This window comes from Carcharhinus amblyrhynchos, chromosome 7 (assembly GCF_965287045.1).
Source record: "Carcharhinus amblyrhynchos chromosome 7, sCarAmb.v2.hapA, whole genome shotgun sequence".
In the NCBI taxonomy this organism is placed as follows: domain Eukaryota; kingdom Metazoa; phylum Chordata; class Chondrichthyes; order Carcharhiniformes; family Carcharhinidae; genus Carcharhinus; species Carcharhinus amblyrhynchos.
The window spans coordinates 101,430,026-101,450,220 of record NC_137330.1 but is presented as its reverse complement, the minus strand read 5'-3'; the positions used below and the strand labels follow the sequence as shown (position 1 = coordinate 101,450,220).

At 43.9% G+C, this 20,195-nt stretch overlaps 1 protein-coding gene across 1 annotated transcript in view; it reads left to right on the top strand.

Annotated features, from left to right (window-relative positions):
- The window catches only part of rtn4ip1 (reticulon 4 interacting protein 1), a 59,184-nt gene that overhangs the window by 22,604 nt on the left and 16,385 nt on the right, over nt 1-20,195 (top strand). Inside the window, exons 6-8 of the mRNA XM_080192835.1 lie at nt 3,413-3,549; nt 6,392-6,575; nt 9,081-9,173. Coding sequence (XP_080048961.1) covers nt 3,413-3,549; nt 6,392-6,575; nt 9,081-9,173 — 414 coding nt within the window. The remainder of the gene's footprint in view (nt 1-3,412; nt 3,550-6,391; nt 6,576-9,080; nt 9,174-20,195) is intronic.

Sequence of the window (20,195 nt, the reverse complement as noted above, 5' to 3'; positions counted from 1 at the left end):
AAGTCTTTCCTCTTCCTCCCACTTCTATTAAAAAGTTAATGGCCAAAATTCTCTGACCTTGCCCACGGCTGGGATTATCCGGTCCCGCTGCTGTGAGTGGAGATTTGGCTAAGTGCTGTGGTAGCGAGACTGGAGAATTCTGGGCCAATGAATCCAAATCCAGATTAGTGTGTGGGAAATTTACCAATTTAACAACTTCTGAACAGGTATCAGCCACCCAAAGTGTGTACTTTAATGTTGCATAAGAGACCATTATTTAATTTAAAGAGGTTATGTGCTGAGGAACCTGTGACCTCAGTTCCCCCACCAGTTTGGTTTGTTTTTGACTACAGCTTCCTGTTGACCTCCGTAAATGGAGTTAGTTTTGCCTCCCCTCATGTATAAACAATGATAAACAGTTACTTCACTCAGGAGAGCCAGAAAGCATTATTCTTTTCTCCAGCTTAAAACAGTATTCCTAATTTGAATAATTAAAAACTGCAAAAAGAGAGGGGCTGTGCAGGCTGACATCTTTTGACATTTCTTGTATATTGCCATCCCAATTCACTTGAGAGCTGTGCATTCAACATTTAGGCCCTAAATGCTGGAATTCCCTCTCCATCTATTCCATATTTAGACCCCTTGAAAATTCTCCATGACTTGGACTAATCTTTTGGTCATGCTTTTTAATATCTCCTTTGGCTTGGAATCCATTTTTGTTACTGTATGCGCCTGGGGAGATAATTTCCTCTTCACCCCCCCTTCCCACACACAACCTGAGTTGGAGTCATTGAATAGTGCACCATAGGAAGAGGCCATTTCGCACCTCACGCCCGTGCAGGCTCTTTGGTAGAGTTATCCAATCTGTACCACTCCCATTGCCCTTCTTCCATAACTCTGCAGTTTCTTTCTATTTCAAGTATTTCATTGCTTGGTAGTACAGAAGTTGAGTATTGCTGAAGAAAAGGACAAACTGCCGAAGCTTGTAGTCTTGTATTCATCAGGATAGACTCAATGAGTGCCAAATTTCAAAGGGAGCAGCAACTTACATTGCTTGAGAAATGAGTACTGATTGGTTGGCAAATGGAAAGGTTGGTCAAGGGCATTGGCTGAAATTCTCCAATCTTGTTCTCCCCTGGCATTCTACCAAGACTGCGTCCACTGCAACGCGATCAGAGAATGCAAGCCACGTGTGAGGTTGGAGAAATTTGACCATTGTCATGGGGAACAGTTTACACCCCTCCCTCCCTCCTTGCACCCCCCCTACACACACACACACACACACACACACACACACACCCCCCCCCCCCACCCCCCCAACCGCCCAAAGTTTTTGGTTTAATTTGAAAAAAGGAACATTGCCTCTGGTTGAGACATTGTCACTGAGAACAGTTACTTCCCCCACACTTTTGTTGCTTACACTTGCTGGAAGCTGCATATATTAATCTGCAGGGTCTTGTCTTCTCAAACAGAATATGTGTAGGCATTATGTCTTTTCCAGTCTTTTCCATCTTACTTCTGCTATCTGTGATTCATGCAAAGAAGTATCATTAGACTGATTGATAGCAGAATCCTTTGAGATATAGGACAATTGGAAAGGGCTCCTTTCATCAGACAATTTGTGACTGTTAAATTCTCAGTTCACACATTCGGTTAGATCAGAGGAAAACAGAGACATTTCCCCCCTTCCCGCCAAATCCAAGTAGTGACAACTCTTTTGCTGCGATATCTCAACCTAATTTTTACAAAACTGAACAGTAATTCAACAGAAAATTATACATTATCTTTTATTTTATCAACTGCAGGGCCTTGTAACTGTCTCTGACCAACTTAGGTATGCACACAAGCAATTTCCAAATGGCTCAGTTGTGGTTCAGTTAAGTTACTAAATGTATTTGCAGAGCAAATCAACTAACTTTTGCTCCATGCAAGAATTTGGATGTGCGCCAAGGATGCTTTATGTCCACAGAAGGTCTCAGTGCAATTTTGGAAAAGAAATTTGAAGGCTGGGTCAGAATGGATTCTTGGTAATGTGGCTAATGTAGGTAAAAATGAGCACTTTTTTCAGAGAGGCATGGCATAATGCACACACATGGCATTAATTAGAGACTTCAACCTGTTGGACTTTAATCTGGTGTTGTGAGACTTCTTACTGTGTTTACCCCAGTTCAACGCCGGCATCTCCACATCATGACTAATCATAGAGCCAGGGAGCTTTCTGACTTGGTCAATTTTGTTTTATCTTTCACCCATCAACACCAATTACACGTTATTCGACTATCTGTATGTGGCATCTTGTGGTATACAAGTTGTTTGCCTATATCGCAACAGTGCCTGCGCGTCAAAAGTAATTACTTGTCTGTGAAGTGCTTGGGCATCCAGAGGATGTGACAGGTGCTGTACAAATGAAAGTTTGTTTGTTTGTTTATTCTCCTGATGCCATTTTGCCAGTGTGGTCAAATGGCAATCAGCCACCCTTGATGCCTGACCCCATTCACCATTCCTGGCACACTAGCCCGGTGAGTGTGTGCTGGATTTATGACTCTTGGGACCTGCAAACAGATGCAAATTGAGTCCTTATTCATAGAATCCCCACAGTGCAGAAGGCAGCCATTCGGCCCATCAGGCCTGCACCGACAACAATCCTACCCAATGCCTGTAACCCCATATATTTATTCTACCAGTCCACCTGACACTAAGGGACAATTTAACATGGCCCGTTCACCTGACCTGCACATATTTGGAGCGTGGGTGGAAACCAGAGCACCCAGAGGAAACCCATGCAGACACGGGGAGAACATGCAAATTCCACATAGACAGTCACCTAAGGCTGGAATTCAGTGCCCATCGACCGGCATTTCCTACAGGACTACCTGGATTCTCCCATTTTCTAGCCTATGGGTGTTGATGTACCTCCAGGCATCAGGTAGCTGATCCAACAGTGGGGACTGGACTTCCTGAGCTGCATGGCTGAGCTCCGACATAGGCAAGGCCCATACAATTAAGAAGAGGTTCAACAGATAACTTGTCTTTAATTGCTAGATGTCATAGGATCCCTACAGTGCAGAAGGTGGCCATTCAGTCCATCGAGTCTGCACTGACCACAATTCCACCCAAGCTCTATTCCCGTAACCCCGCGTATTTCCCCTGCTAATCCCCCTGACGCTAGGGTCAATTTAGCATGAGCAATCAACCTAACCCACACATGTTTGAGCAGTTGCTTGGTTAACCATTACATTATTTTAAATTCCCCAATTTAAGGTCTGTGCCAGATTTAATTCTAATGATTGATTGTCACTGGGTCTTGATATGAAATATTATAGTATCAGATCACACCAAATATTTGCTGAATCAGTCTCTAAATCAGTCTTTGTAACTTTGGCTGTATTAGGTTAAAATATTTTCTCCTCACCGCTGGGGTTTTCGTCCTTAGCTTTTGAAAGGCTGGGGAGCCCATGTGACCGCCACCTGTTCTGAGAATGCCTTCTCACTCTTGAAGGATTTGGGTGCAGATCTCGTCATTAATTATAAAGCTCTGAGCTTGGAGAAACAACTGAAGGATCTGGAAATGTAAGTCTTTTTTTCGCTGTAAAAGAGATGGTGGTAAAATCTTTGGAAACATTGCACTGGAGGGGGTGCAGAGGAGATTCACCAGGATGCTGCCTGGGATGGAACATCTAATTTATGAAGAGAGGTTGGATAGGCTTGGGTTGTTTTTGTTGGAGCAGAGTAGACGGAGGGGTGACCTGATCAAGGTGTACAAAATTATGAGAGACATGGACAGAATGGATAAAGAGCAGCTGTTCCCTTTAGCTGAAAGGTCAATCACTTAGGGACATGGGTTCAAAGTGAGGGAGAGGATGCTTAGGAGGGATGTGAGGAAAAATTCTCTTACCCCGAGGGTGGCGACAGTCTGGAATGTGCTACCTGGGAGGGTGGTAGAGGAAAGTTGCCTAACATTCTTTAAAAAGTACCAGGATGAGCACTTGGCATGTCATAACATTGAAGGCTATGGCCAAGTGCTGGTAAATGGGATTAGGTGGGAGGTCAGGTGTTTCTCTTGTGTTGGGGCAGACTTGATGGGCTGAAGGGCCTCCTTTGCACAGTATGATTCTATGACATGAGAGCCTTGCCCGGAAGCAGCGTGAATCAGAGAATTGGTTATAACCCTAATGAATGACGTGCGTTCGTTGGTTCTGCTGACCTCTAAGGTTGATTGTCTAATCCATGATCTCATCAGGCACCACCCTGTACCAGGAGCAGAGTGCCCCAAAGCTGATCCTGACATGTTCAAGTCATCAGTTTGTGCAGAATGAAGTTGCAGGAAGGAAGTGAGTGCACAGATTGGAATCAGGGAACGGGATTAAAGTTGCTGTATCATTGCCCTCTTGAAATACAGAGTTTAGTAATGAGTGGGGAATGGCAGAGGACTGAGGGGTGACATCACCTTCCTTGTACAGTGCTCATGCTAATAATGCTGCGCTACAATTTTGGTTTTTGTTCAGGTGGTTGTTTTTAAGCTTGTTCATCCAATGCAAATTAATCAAAATAAAAAAGCTGTTTCTGAAATGGTGCCATCACCTTTTCTCATTCTGCCAGAGTCAGGATAATGTTTGCATTGGGAGGCTCATTTGGAACATCTGTGTTTGTCCTCCACTCCACCCACTCACACTGTTTTCTCTGTGATTGCCCCTCAGCTTGTGCAAGAGACTTCTATGTGAACACTTGGCCCTAAGTGAGAAGAGTTCTTTTGCATTTTGCCAACATTTGGCACATACTTTGCAGCTGATTCCAGCTTTGTTAGTCATAGCAGCATACAGCACAAAAATAGGCCCGTCGGCCCAACTTGTCCATGCCGCCCCTTTTCTTTTAAACCACTAAGCTAGTCCCAGTTCCCCGCGTTTGGCCTATACCTCTCTATACCCATCTTATCCATATAACTAGCTAAATGCTTTTTAAAAGACAAAATTTGTTCCCACCTGTACTGCTACCTCTGGCAGCTTGTTCCAGACACTTGCCACCCTCTGAAAAAATTGCCCCTCTGGTCACTATTGTGTATCTCTCCTCTCATCTTAAACCTATGCCCTCTAGCTTTAGACTCTAACTTTTGGGAAAAGATATTGACTACCTACCTTATCTGTGCCCCTCATTATTTTATAGACCTCTATAAGATCGCCCCTAACTCTCCTCTGTGCCAGAGAAAAAAGCCCGAGTTTACCCAGTGTCTCAAAGAAATTTACAGCACAGGAACAGGCCCTTCAGCCTCCTAAGTTTGCACCAACCATGCTGCCTGATTTAATTAAAACCCCTACCCTTATGGGGACCATATCCCTCTATTCCCACCTATTCATGTATTTGTCAAGACTCCCCTTAAAAATCACTACTGTATCCGTTTCCACTACCTCCCCGGCAACGAGTTCCAGGCACCCACCACCTTCTCTGTAAAAAAAAATCTTATAACTCAAACAATCAAGTCCCGGTAGCATCCTAGTAAATTTTTTCTGCACTTTGTCTAGTTCAGTAATATCCTTTCTATAATAGGATGACCAGTACTGTACATAGTTGAGTTTTTTATTTGTTTAAGGGATGTGGACCCCATTGGCTAGGCCCACATTCATTACTAGTTCTTAATTGCCTTTGAGAAGGTGGTGGTGAGCTGCCTTCTTGAACCGCTGCAGCCCATTTACTGTAAGTCCACCCACAGTGATATTAGGGAGGGAATTCCACGATTTTTACCCTGTGAAGGAACTGTGACGTGTTCCGAGTTAGGATGATGAGTAGCTTGGAGGGGAACCTCCAGGTGGTGGTATTCCAAAGTGTCTGCTGCCCTGGTCTTTCCACATAGTAGTGGTTGTGAGTTTAGAAGATGCTGCTTAAGCAACATTGAAGAGTTTCTGCAGTGCATCTTGTAGATGCCACACACGGCTGCACTGTGCATAACTGCTTATTATGGAAGGGTGAGGCGGAAGGGAATTATTGAAAGTGGATTCACTTACAAGTTGATGTATTTATCCCAACACTAGAATGGTCCTGGTGTGCAGCCTGACCCATTCCATTGTTTATTAATTAGTGTCACAAGTAGGCTTACATTAACACGGCAGTGAAGTTACTGTGAAAATCTCCTAGTCACTGCCACACTGTGGCGCCTATTGTCAACAGCTAGACACTGCAAGAGTTGTCCACTGTTGTTTTCCTCTTCGCTCTCAGGGAGCTTTCTAACCTTTCACACCAGCGCCCATGTTGCTGAATCTGGTAACTTCAGTTGAAGACATAAAGCCCAGTCCTACGCTATTATGGGGTGCCTTTAACAATGCCTGTCTCCCAAAGGCAAGTTTGATATCGAAGGCAGATCACCGGGTATGTGTAGAGGTGCTCCACTATCTATGTAATATTCATTTATCTTTTTGTGCAGGTTTGACTTTATCTTGGATAATGTGGGTGGACGGAGTGAAGCCTGGGCCTTGAACCTATTGAAGCCCTGGTCAGGAGCGACATACGTTACATTAGTGACACCATTCATGATCAACGCTGATAGTCTCGGAGTTGCTAATGGAATAGTTAAGTCAGGGATCACCTTGGGCAGCAAAGTCCTGAAGGTAACATTATTTCAGAATCTCTCTTTAAATCTCTCTCTGGAGTCCTTTTTGGCTGTAAAGCATTTTGAGACTTCCTGAGGTTATGAAAGGCGCTATATAAATACACGGTCTGTCTATTTTTTAATCTGGTGGAAAATTAAAAGATTTTAAGAACATAAGAACATAAGAAATAGGAGCAGGAGTAGGCCAACTAGCCCTTCGAGCCTGCCCCACCATTCAATAAGATCATGGCTGATCTGTCGTGGCTCAGTTCCACATTCCCGCCCTCTCCCCATAACCCTTAATCCCCTCTCTCATCAAAAACCCATCAACCCGCGTCTTAAAAATATTTAGCGAGGCAGCCTCCACCACTTCAACGGCAGAGAATTCCAGAGATTCACCACCCTTTGAGTGAAGAAGTTCCTCCTCAACTCTGTTCAAGATAAAGGGGGGGCTGTTTTTACACTTTGTTTTGAACAACAGCTAATTGCAGTCAAGCAATTCTTAAGGAATTTAGGGCAGCACAGTGGCACGGTGGTTAGCACTGTTACCTCACAGCACCAGGGACCTGGGTTCAATTCCGGCCTTGGGTCACTGTCTGTGTGGAGTTTGCACATTCTCCCCGTGCCTGCGTGGGTTTTGTCTGGGTGCTCCTGTTTCCTCCCACAATCTAAAGATTTGCGGGTTCAGTGGATTGGCCATGCTAAATTGACCCTAGTGTCAGGGGTATTAGTGGGGGTTACAGGAATAGGGCCTGGGTGGGATTGTGATCGGTGCAGAGTCGATGGGCCAAATGGCTTCCTCCTTCACTGTGGGGATTCGATGATTCTATGGGAGTGGAGATGAGCCATTCTGTCATTTCCCAGTGAATTTGATGATTTTGTGATAGCCTGAACTATCTTCAAGCAGCAGTTTATCTAACAAAGAGGGTAAGGGGTAAATCTTTTCAGACTAAGGTGAGGAGAAATTTCTTCACCCAGACAGTGGGGAATGTGTGGAATTCACTACCACAGAAAGTTGAGAGCAAAATGTTGTGTGATTTCAAGAGGAAATTAGATATAGTCTAAGGGCTCAAGAGATATGGGGGGAAGTGGGGATCGGGATATTGAATTTGATGATCAGCCATGATCAAAATGAATGGCGGAGCAGGCTTGAAGGGCCAAATGGCCTAATCCTGCTTCAAATTTCTATGCATAACTTCCATTGCTTCCGGTATACCTGTGACTAACTTCAGGATAAGGTCATATAGTCCAGCTCCCCACTGGAATTACCTAAGCATGGCCTTGAAGAGACGAGGCAACTTGCAGCTGAATGCCACACATCCTTCAGACCTCTGTATCTAGAGAGGCCCGTATGTGCATATAATGAAAATTTAAACAGTGAAATATATAGGGAATAAAAAACACTTGCTGATCACCTATACAGATCTTTAGAAGGGAATATAAAATTGGATGTTTACTTGCTGGTCTCCCAATGCTACCACTCAATTACTTGATTACCACTCAACATGTCCTTGCCTTTCAGAATGTTCTGTAGTTCCAAATGTATTTCGAGAGCCTGTGGCACAACAAACTCTTGCTTTTGAAAGATGAATTGACGGACAGTGATAAATTAAAGCCAAGCAATTTTTTACAGCTGAATAGAATCATAGAGGTTTACAATGTGGAAACAGGCCCTTTGGCCCAACTTGTCCATGCCAGCCTTTGTTTTGACTCCTAAGCTAATAGACAACAAGGAATTTTAGAAAAATCTTTATAGTCTATCCTTCATTGAAATAACTCACAAGTTACGAGGAGATGTGAAGTTAGGCTCTGATTAAACTAGAAATCTGTTCTATTTTTCATGGAGGTGGCTTTGGAGGCAGCTCAAAGGAAATTCACTGGATTGATTCCAGAGGTGAGGGGTTTGTCATATGAAGAGAGATTGAACAGTTTAGGCCTATGCTCTCTATAATTTAGAAGAATGAGGGAAGGTCAAATTAGGGTATTTAAGATGGTAAACAATATGGATAAAGTAGACCTGGAGTGGATGCTTCCTCTTGTGGGGCATTCTAGAACGAGAGATCATAGTCTTAGGATAAGGGGTAGCAAATTTAAAACAGCACTAAGGAGAAACTACTTCACCGAAAGGGTTGTGAATCTGTCGATGCTGGGACAGTGAGTACAATTAAGGAGAAGTTAGAGAGATTTTTAATTGGTAATGGGTTGAAGGGTTATGGGGAGAAGGCAGGAAAATGGAGACGAGGAGCATATCAGTTGTGATTGAATGGTGGAGTAGACTCATTGGGCCAAATGGTCTAATTCTGCTCCTAAATCTTTTGAACTTATAAGAACCACTGTATTCTGTTAATTTATTTTAAGGTAATCAGTTGGAGAAAAAAACTATTTTCTGCCAAATATAGTAAACAACACTTCAGGGTGATTGTGATCCTAATAGATTTTGAGATAATCTACGTTCAGGAAACATTCATGAGGTAATCAGAGGCTCTTTGCCCTGTTGTGACGCTTTCTGTCTTTATCATTGCAGCATCTGAGGCAGGGGGTTCACTATCGCTGGGCCATATTTTCCCCAAGTGGTCCAACTCTGGATGAAATAACGGAACTTGTGGATGACGGAAAGGTCAGTTTGAATGACAGGAAAAATAAGTATTTTATGTAAAACTGTTCTGACAAGGAAAATTTTCAAGATGAGTCTTTAAAGCTACTCTTTCATATTGAATTTGCACCATAGTAACTGGATATTCGGCCAATCGGTTTAATACCCCATACAAGTTTCCTCCCTACTCTATTTCAGCCAGACTTATCAATATATTGTTCTGTTTGACCTTATTCAAACATATCAGATCCTGAGGGGGCTTAACAGGGTGGATGGTGAGATGTTTTCACTGGTGGGAGAGATTTGAACAGGGGGACATAGCTACAAGATGAAGGGCTGGTCACTTAAAACAGGTGCATAGAAATCTCTTCTCACAAAGCGTGGTGAATCTCTGGAATTCTCTGCTCCAAAGGGCAGTGGAGGCTGGATCATTAGTAGTATCTGAAGTGAAGGTGGATAACTATTTGATAGATTGAGGAATATAGGGAAATAGAACATAGAACACTGCAGCACAGTACAGGCCCTTCGGCCCTCGATGTTGCGCCGACCAGTGGAACCAATCTAATGACCCTCTAACCTAAACTATTCCAATGTTATCCATATGCCTATCCACTGACCATTTGAACGCCCTTAAAGTTGGCGAGTCCACAACTGCTGCAGGCAGGGCATTCCATGACCCACGAATAGCATAGAAAAGGAGCTGAGGTTGGCATAGATATTGATTGGCAGGCAGGCTTGAAGATGACTGACTCCTGCTTCTATTTCTTGGGTTCTTATTCCTTTTTTACTTTGTGTACTTATCTAGCTTCCCCTGAAATGCATCAATAATGATTGCCTCACCTCCTCCATGTGATAGCAACTTCCACATTAAACTGCATAAACTACGCATTTACAAAAATAATCTAATTTTGGGGGCTTATGCCTAAATCTGATCAATTTTGCTAAATGTCAAATGTCAAAGAGCAGCGGTGTTCCTCAGGGATCAGTTCTGGGTCCTTTGCCGTTCGTTGTAACTATAAATGTTTTGAAGGAAAATGTAGCTGCTCTGATTAGTAAGTTCGTAGACGACACAAAAATTGGTGAAATTGTGGATAGTGAAGAGGATTGTCATAGGATACAGCAAGATATAGACCGGTTGGAGACTTGGGCGGAGAAATGGCAGATGGAGTTTAATCCGGAGAAGTGTGAGATAATGCGTTTTGGAAGATCCAATGCATTTTGAATTATACAATAAATGGTAGAATCCTTAGGAGTATTGACAAGCAGAGAGATCTGGGTGTACATGCCCACCTATCGCTGAAAGTGGCAATGGTGGATAAGGTATCAGGAAGGCATGCAGCATGCTTGCTTTCAGTTGGGGCATTGAGTATAAGAATTGGCAGGTCATGCTGCAGTTGTATAGAACTTTAGTTAGGCCTCATTTTAGAATATTGTGTACAATTCTGGTCCCCACACTAACAGAAGGATGTGGATGCTTTGGAGAGGGTTCAGAAGAGGTTTACCAGAATGTTGCCTTGCCTGGAGGGTATTGACTATGAGGAGAGGTTGAATAAACTCAGTTTGTTTTCACTGGAATGACAGAAGTTGAGGGATGACCTGATGGAGGTTCACAAGATTGAGTGGCATGGATAGAGTAGAAAGTCAGATGCTGTTTTCTGGGGTAGAAAAGTCAAGTTCTCGGGGACATAGGTTCAAGCTGCGTGGGGGAAAAATTAGAGGAGATGTGCGAGGCAAGTTTTTTTACACAGAGGGTGGTGAATGGCTGGAACGGGGAGGTAATGGGAGCAGGTATGATAGCAGCATTTAAGGGGCAACTAGACGAATACATGGATGGGAATGGAAGGAAAGGAACTCCATAAGTGCAAGCGGTTTTAGTTTAGGCAGGCATCATGCAGGCTTGGAGGGCCGAAGGGCCTGTTCCTGTGTTCTCTTTGTTCTTTGTCTTTCACATTCCCCCCTTCCCCATCTTTCTCTCTCACCGTCCCATACCTGCACCCTGCTCCCTCACCCTCCCCAATCTCTCTCTATCTCCCCAGCTCTTGTTTGTCCTGTCATGTGCTTGCTCTCTCTATATCTATCTCTCTCTCGCTCTCTCTCATTCACTAGCTCTTATATTAAACTAATTCTGGAAAATGTTTGGTTGAATCGCACCCTCCTAAAACCCAGGATTTAAACAAAATGGAGACTGTGAATGGTGTGTGTGTGTTTTTGTGTCTGCGCAGGGCTAGCAGTGAAACAAGCTGGATGAGATTAATGTATTGACAAACCCATTCAGCGCTTTTCCAAATCCTCCTCCACTGCATAATTGCTTTAAGATCGAGCAGTGAGGGGGAAAAAGTGTTGAGCAGTCGCATATCTGAAAAGAGCTATTATTTGAGTCACATGCGTGCTCTTTTTTGTTTTAGATTACACAAGCATCGAGAATGTAAATAGCTGCCCCTGGATTTGGTTTGTTTACTTAGTTTATGCAGAATGTTGCAAATTTAGTGTGGTTATCAATGAAAGGTGGCTTTTCAGCCAGGGGGAAATGTGAAAGACAATTGTTAATCCAGTCATCCCGACACATTTCTAGCATGCAGGATTAGTATCTTTCTCCCCTTACTCCACACCACCCCCCTCCCCCGTTTTCCTCTGTTCTGTCCTTTTTTCCTCAATGTATGTATCATCTGCTGTGCAAATGGCTCTGCCCAAGATCGCAAGGAACTACAAAATCCATCACGCAAACCTGCCTCCCATTTGCCGACTCTGTCTACACTTCCTCAACAAAGCAGCCAGCATAATTAAGGACTCCACACACCCCGAACATTCTCTCTTTCACCTTCTTCTGTCAGGAAAAAGATACCAAAATTTGACATCACAAACCAACGAACTGTTGTATGGATCTACCTTGTATTGAGTTGATCTTTTTCTACACCCTAGCTATGCCTAACACTACATTCTGAATTTTCTTGTTTCCTTTTCTATGAATGGTATGCTTTGTCTGTATAGCACGCAAGAAACAATACTTTTCACTGTATGTTAATACAATAATACAATAATAACCAAATTGAAAATCTCCATGTTCTTAGACCAGGTTGGCAAGATGGCACAGTAGTTAGCACTGCTTCTCGTAGCGCCAGAGACCGGGGTTCAGTTCCTGGCTTAGGTCACTGTCTGTGTGGGGTCTGCACATTTTCCCCATGTCTGTCTGGGTCTCCTCTGGGTGCTCTGGTTTCCTCCCACAGTCCAAAAGACGTACTGGTTAGGTGCATTGGCCATGCTAAATTCACCCTCAGAGTAACCCAACAGGCACCAGAGTGTAGTGACTTGGGGATTTCCACAGTAACCTCATTGCAGTGTTAATGTAAGCCTACTTGCGACACTAATATATAACTAAAGGGAGGGGGGATCAATACAGAATTATGATAAGCGGCAAAAGAATCAGAGTGGCGAGGAGAATTTTTATTCACGCAGTGAGTCATGATCAGGATTGCACTGCCTGAAAGAATTGCGTATTCACTTCAAGGGATTGCAAGGCTATGGAGAATAAGCAGGGGAATGGAACAAGTTGGATTGTTCTTTCACAGAGATAAGAGAGCACAGGACCATGTGCCTCTCTCTTCTGTGATGTGTGATTCCAAAAGAATGACTCCCAGCACCCTGGACATTGCTCCGTTTTAGGTTTATGGCTGAGTGGACTGTGATGGTATTCAGAGGTGCTGATTTTGGGATGATGACTGTGGCATGCTGTGGGTGAGATGTATCTCACCTAGTGAACAGACTGTATCTGCTGTGTGATAGGTAGAGCCATGAGGTTTACCGCACAAGCGCATGCTTCAGGATGTCTGAACCAGCTCTGTGCTGGTGCAACCCACAACTAAACTCGTTTCCCTGCTCCATTTCCCCATAACCCTGTGTCTTCCTCTGCATAAAATACTTGTCGGCTTTTTCCCAGAAAAGAGACAACGCTCTCCATCTCAATCTATGATGCATCATCCCATGTTCTTGGTAAATGTATTTTTCCTGAACACTGCTGAGGACAGTTACTGGACCACTGAAATTCCTGAATTACAATATCTTTCTGGCACTGGTTCTGATTCATTCTTATTAGAAAGAAATGGAAGGATTGAAGTGTTTAAGTTTTTTTAATTATTGTGGCATTGAGTCCATTTTGCATTTGTAACAGTCACGAATTAGCCAATTGCTGAAGTTCATGCTTATGCTTTATTAAGGAATCAGTACGCCTGAGTCTAGATTAGCCGTGTATTACAATGCCTATAACCGGGGATACATAATTGAGTCTTTATGAATTGTTGACTTGCGATAGCTTTTCCATATTCACTTCATCAAAAGCTTGAATCATTGTATGAAAGCAAAATGGAATCTCTTTTCCACTGCAGTTACAATGGTCCCAGTAGTACTCAGTTCTGTATAGAACGACAAGTTCTCATCCCTGCTATCAGCTGGTTGCATAGTTTCTCAAGCTTTAATGTTCGCTCTCCAATGGGAAATTAGAGAAAGAATACACCATGTTTCAACTGCGGCCTAACTTGCCTTTGATGATTAGATCTATTGCCTTTTTAGCTTACAGCCACTATTGATAAAATCTAAAATGTTACTTTTTTTCCCCCTCCACACAGTGCAAGTCCAGACAGGTAAATCTTTTGGGGAAATATGTGTTTTTCTATCCAGATGGTCTGGAATGCACTGCCTGGACGAGTGGTGGAGGCGGGATGCCTCACATCCTTTAAAAAGTTTTTGGATGAGTACTTGGCACACCATAACATTCAAGGCTATGGGCCAACTGCTGGCAAGTGGGATGGGGTGGGCAGGTCAGGACCTTTCATGCATCGGTGCAGACTTGATGGGCTGAAGGGCCTCTTCTACACTAGTTTTTGGTGATTGTGATTCTGTGTTTGCACTCTGCAGGTGGGAGGTGGTGATGGAGGTGGGTGCGGTATTTGGCTGTCTCTTTTCACCCACACCCTCTGTACCTCCATAGCTTGTTTCTCACCCTGAAATATATGATTCCCACTTCAATGGTATCTGTCACCAGTTGGCCCGTTCAGTTAACTAGTTTGTTGCACAGTGAAGTTCTGATGAGGCTGCAGAGGCAGGGCCTCCATCAGTTAATCAAGATGGACAGCAATCCAGTTTGCAGCCTGCCCCTGGGAAAGTTCCCAAGCAGCAAGACTGTGCCAAGAAACAGTGGCGACATGGCTGCCCGCTTACTGCCCTCACCTCTTAGCTTCCAACCCCATCTTCGTGGAGCCAGTAAAATGAAGACCAGCATTTCAGGTCTTGTTCTGGTAAAATCATTCGAAAAGTAATTCTTGTTTCCCTTGAATGTTGTCAGACTTGCTGAGTAGTTCCAGCATTTTCTGTTCTGGTTTCAGATGAGCTTAGCTCCACTCTGGCACTGAATTTGAGATGTTTGTTGCTGTTTTGAAAATTGCACTCTGTGACAGAGCTTCTTTATTGGATCCCATTCTGCTGCTTGGTTTTGAAAGATATGAAAATGTTCTTGTATTCTCAGTCTATAAATATACCTGGAAAGAAGCCTGGCACCCGATTTCTTCTACATTAGCTTTTCACATCTTTGCTGCCTAGGTTACAAATATTAAATTGGACAAATTGACACAGTAACAAGGAAGGTATCTGAGGTGTGCATCTATAACCAGCACCTTTTTAAATATAAAAGAAATCTCAAGATACTTTTGAGATGGGGTGCAAGGGGGACTAATTAGGAAAACAAAAGCATAGTCATTGGTAGAGGTTGGGGATGAGAGTTTTTGTGGAGGTTGGAATAAACGGGAGAGATTTAGGGACAGAATTCCAGAATGTGAGGTTCGAGCATGGGCTGAAGAAATACAAAGGCTGTGCTGAGGGATTGGGAGACTGTGAAGGCTGTCGAGGGTCGGGATCGAATTTTGTGTAGGGTGGGATGTGAGCAGCAGACTTCAGGATAAGTTGGCGAATGTAAACTTCTGGTGTAATTTGTATATCTGAAATGTTGGAGCTAATTGTCCAGTCCAACAGGCTTATGTGGAATCGCAAGCTTTCAGAGCGCTGCTTCTTCATCAGGTGAATGGAGAGTTGGATTCACAAACAGGGCACATATAGACAGAGACACAATTACAAGATAATGGTTGGGACGCGAGCCTTTACAAATAATCAAGTCTTTACAGTTACAGACAACGTGAGTGGAGAGAGGGATTATCACAGGTTAAAGAGATGTGAATTGTCTCAAGCCAGGATAGTTGGTAGGATTGGAGTAGGATTTATGGTTTACACTCAGATGGTAAAGATATAAACAGGGCTCCATGTAAGGATCAGCTCTGATGAAGAGTCATCTAGACTCGAAATGTTGGCTCTATTCTCTCTCCACACTTACTGTCGGACCTGCTGAGTTTCTCCAGCATTTTCTGTTTTTGTTTCGGATTCCAGCATCCACAATATTTTGCTTTTACCTAAGGATCCAATGGCTGATGTTCACACCTGGATAAGGGCCATCTGATAATTGCAGTTTTCAGGCAATAAAACTAATGATGGGCAACAAAAGGAATGAAAAGAAGTTCTGTACAAATGATGGTTGAGAGGCCATCACATTAATGTTTCCTGTTGTGCCCGAAACACGGCCATTGTTGTGTGTTGTCTCCTGCTGTAATTTCACAGGTTTTAATGGCACTGTTTAAGCTAGGTGCATTTTTCTAATCAGTGGTGTTAGACTTCAGATATTTGAGAATGGGAGTGACTCAGCAAACCTTCCTGCAGCTGATTGCTGTCAGATTACTATGTGAATGACACCTGGATGTCTCCTGTTAGACATGAATGACAAAGCTCCCAAACTATTAAAAATACAACATCTAAAGTTTATCTATTAGTCACAAGTAAAGCTTACATTAACACTGCAATGAAGTTACTGTGAAATTCCCCTAGCCACCACACTCCAGCGCCCGCTCGGGTCAATGCACCTAACCTAACCAGCACGTCTTTCAGACTGTGGGAGGAAACCGGAGCACCTGGAGGAAACCCACACAGACACGGAGAGAACGTGCAAACTCCACAGAGACAGTGACCCAAGCAGGAATCGAACCCGCGTCCCTGGCACTGTGAGGCAGCAGTGCTAACCACTGTACCGCTCATCTATTCCTGATTTTATTTTTCTCCCGTATATTTAATCCTATGCAGCAACCCCCTTCCCCCAAAGCAATCTCGGCAAGAATGTCTTTATAGATTGATTCCAGATATTTCCTTGGGATTGCTTGGCAGGATAGTGGAGAGTCTGCAGAAGGATCTAGATAGGCTGGGCGAATGGGCCAGGAAATGGCAAATGGAATTTAATGTTGGCAAGTGTGAGGTGGTCCACTTTGGTAGGAAGAATGGTAGGAAGGACTATTACTTACGTGGCGAAAAACTGCAGCAGGCGACGGTGCAGAGGGACCTTGGGGTCCTTGTGCATGAGTCGCAAAAACCCAGCCTGCAGGTGCAGCAGGTGGTCAGGAAGGCGAATGGGATGCTGGCCTTCATAGCGAGGGGGATTGAATATAAAAGTAGGGAGGTCTTGCTGCAGCTGTATAGGGCATTGGTGAGGCCGCAGCTGGAGTACTGTGTGCAGTTTTGGGCGCCGCACCTGCGCAAGGATATTTTGGCCTTGGAGGGAGTGCAGAGGAGGTTTACTAGGCTGATACCGGAGTTGAGGGGGTTGAGCTATGAGGAGAGGCTGAATAAACTAGGCTTGTACTCGTTAGAGTTTAGAAGAATGAGGGGAGATCTCATTGAGACGTATAAGATGATGAATGGGATGGATAGGATAGAGGTGGAAAGACTCTTCCCGCTCAAAAAAGACAGTAGGACTAGGGGGCACAGCCTCAAGATAAAGGGGGGGCGGTTCAGAACGGAGTTGAGGAGGAACTTCTTCACTCAAAGGGTGGTGAATCTCTGGAATTCTCTGCCCGTTGAAGTGGTGGAGGCTGCCTCGCTAAATATTTTTAAGAAGCGGGTTGATGGGTTTTTGATAAGAGAGGGGATTAAGGGTTATGGGGAGAGGGCGGGAAAGTGGAACTGAGCCACGACAGATCAGCCATGATCTTATTGAATGGCGGGGCAGGCTCGAAGGGCCAGATGGCCTACTCCTGCTCCTATTTCTTATGTTCTTATGTTCTTATATGTTCTTCAAAATTGAGGATGACACTTTAGCTTGCACAGCTGCCTCTGAATGGAGCCACAATATCTGGTAGTAGCTCTTTGTGTTGACATCCCACATTAGATACATTTCCACTGCTAATACATCTGGTATACTCGTTCATACCTGGTAATAACTGTGCAAAGTTCACATCCCCTATTAAATACATTTCTACTGCTTGTATGGATGGGGCAGCTAGGTGGCACAGTGGCTAGCATTGCTGCCTCACAGCTCTAGGTTCAATTCCGGCCTCGGGTGGCTGTTTATGTGGGATCTGCGCATTCTCCCTGTGTTTGCGTGGGTTTCCCCCGGGTGCTCCGATTTCCCCCCACACTTCAAAGATGTGCAGTTTAGGTGGATCGGCCACGATAAATTGTCCTTTAGCATCAGGGGGATTAGCACTGTAAATACATGGAGTTACAGGGATAGGACCTGGGTAGGATTGTTGTCAGTTTGATGGACCAAATGGCCTCTTTCTGCACTGTTGTGAATCTGTGATTCTAACTCCTTACCAGATTGAAATGTTTTAAAGAGCTGAACGTAATGAGTTAATTTTAAGGTGTAGTGACTATTATGTTATTAGCCTGGTGACTGATTAACTCGGCTCCAGTCTTGTTGTTTTGAGAGTGGAATGTCAGCCGTGGGGGAGTGTTAAATGTCCTTTATCAAACAGTGTTAACAGAATGTGTGAGGCCAATGTGAACAGGCAGAAAGATCTTCAGTTAATTGCCCGAAGCCTGGCATTGTCTTCACAAACCACTGCTCACCCAGGAATCCAAACAACAGCAAAATGCAGGAAACCTGAAACCAAAACAGGAAATGCTCAGCAGGTCAGGTAGCATCTGTAGAGAGAGAAAAAACAAAATTAACATTTCAAGTCAATGTGTTTTCATCAGAACTGGCTTGGAGTGCCGATCTTTAATGTGCATTCAAAGCATGCATATCTTCTATCAATGTGGCTGTCAAAAGAAACACTCTAGAGGCTTTGTCTCTATCTGGCTGTGCGTGCTTGTCTTGTTTGAGAGTGATCTGCACAGTTTACTATACCTGATCAGCAATTGGTTCTTGCATCAGAAGGTGGTGCTGTCTTCCTTTGGGTGACAGTGCTGTTAATTACTCCACTGCAGTTATCTGGCACACTGGTGTGGATACACAAGCCGTGGGATCATTTGCACTCCAGGTGTGTGATGTTCATAAGTTCATAAGATATAGGGGCAGATATAGGATGGAGAACATTTCTCCTGACTTTGAGCAGGGAAGTGAGAACCAATACTGCTGGGTGAAACAAAGAAACTTGTTTCAATTTGAAAAATTTTTTTCCAAATCTCCCCCACTGCCGAGTGTTAAAGGAGCTTTGCAATCTAATACAATTCAAAATAGCTACTTTGCCCCTTCCATCACCCTAGCAAGGCATCCCCTTAAGTTACGACAACTTGCACACACGTATTCAACATCCTTCATTACTTCTGGCAGGGAAGTTCAAGAGGGGCAGAAGAACTCCTTGACAAGCTTTTCTTATCCTGAAAATAAGGAGAGATGGGTTCCTATTCAGATAAAAAGCCAGGCCTGGTCATCTCATCACACCACACCTCACCTACCCGAGGCAAGTGAGCGGGGACCCTGGAAATGCCCCCAGGAGATCACCACCATCATCTGCAATGGTCTCCCCCTGGAGGTCATCTGAGGTAGAAATGAGGTTGGTGAATGGGAATCCTGTTCCAATGCACTTCCCCATTGGGAACAATCCCAAGAATGGAAAGCCAGTCTTGGCTGTTGGTGCAGAGGGCAACATAGCTGTGTTTGATTCTGCCTTCAGCTGATGCTTCTGCTTTCCTGTCTTTTGGTAGAAAAAGGGAATTGGGATGTTACCTGGTTTTACCTCAAAGGTCATTGTGGCATCATTACCATCACCCCAGATAAAGGCAGGGATCACTCCTGGGACATTTTTCCTCCTTATGGCTTGGTGACATGTTGGTTATAACAGAGCAGTCTGGCTGTGGGCCCTGTGCATGAACTGTTCCTGATTCATTCCTGTGAATTAAGCAATTAAACGGAGAGCAGTGCCCTGGTAACCATCTTATTCCATCATTCAAGTGTACAGTCCAGCTGGTTGGCCTGCATTTCACTGTCTCCACCACATCCTGTTATGTTCAGTAGAGCACAAAATAGTTGCTTGGATCCTGTGTTTCCAATCCAACTACTATTAACAATAATTCCGTGAATGTACAGTGGAGAGAACCCCTTCTCTAAACAGCACCTCTTTCATGATCCTATTTGCTCTTCCAAGGAATTGACAGCATATGCATTTGCTCTGCAGTTACTGGAACGGATATCCCAAGCCAGAAGGGTCACACAGACTCCAAACCTTAACCCTGTTTCCCTCCAGAGACACTGCCAGTCCTACTGTGTCTTCCCCAGCATTTCCTCTTTTCATTTCAGATTTCCAGCATCCACACTATTTTGCTTTTATCCCGAGAAATAGATTGGACATTTGTTAGCTGCTGCCAAATGTTAGTTGGCAGCCGTAGACCTCTTGAGCCATGGAGTGTACACATTTTAAGGTGAGTGTTTGTTCTGTTGCTAGGCAGATTGTGGGAGCACAGTGAGGCATGCATTGTTTTCAGTCTGTGCGATTAGCACAGTGCTTTATCATTCTCGCTGGCCTATAGTTACTGTAATAAGTGATACAAGGTCACCAAGTCATTGAATATGACAAATACCAGTGTCAGGTTCTTAAACAGCATTGTTTACATTAGTGTCGATTTTGCTTTAGTTTTCTTACAGAGATTGATTTTGCTAAATAGTGAAATCCCATTGAAAGGCTGCTCAGACCAGCTGTGATAACCAAAGCCCTCTCAATCCCTCTTCCAGTGACGTGTTAA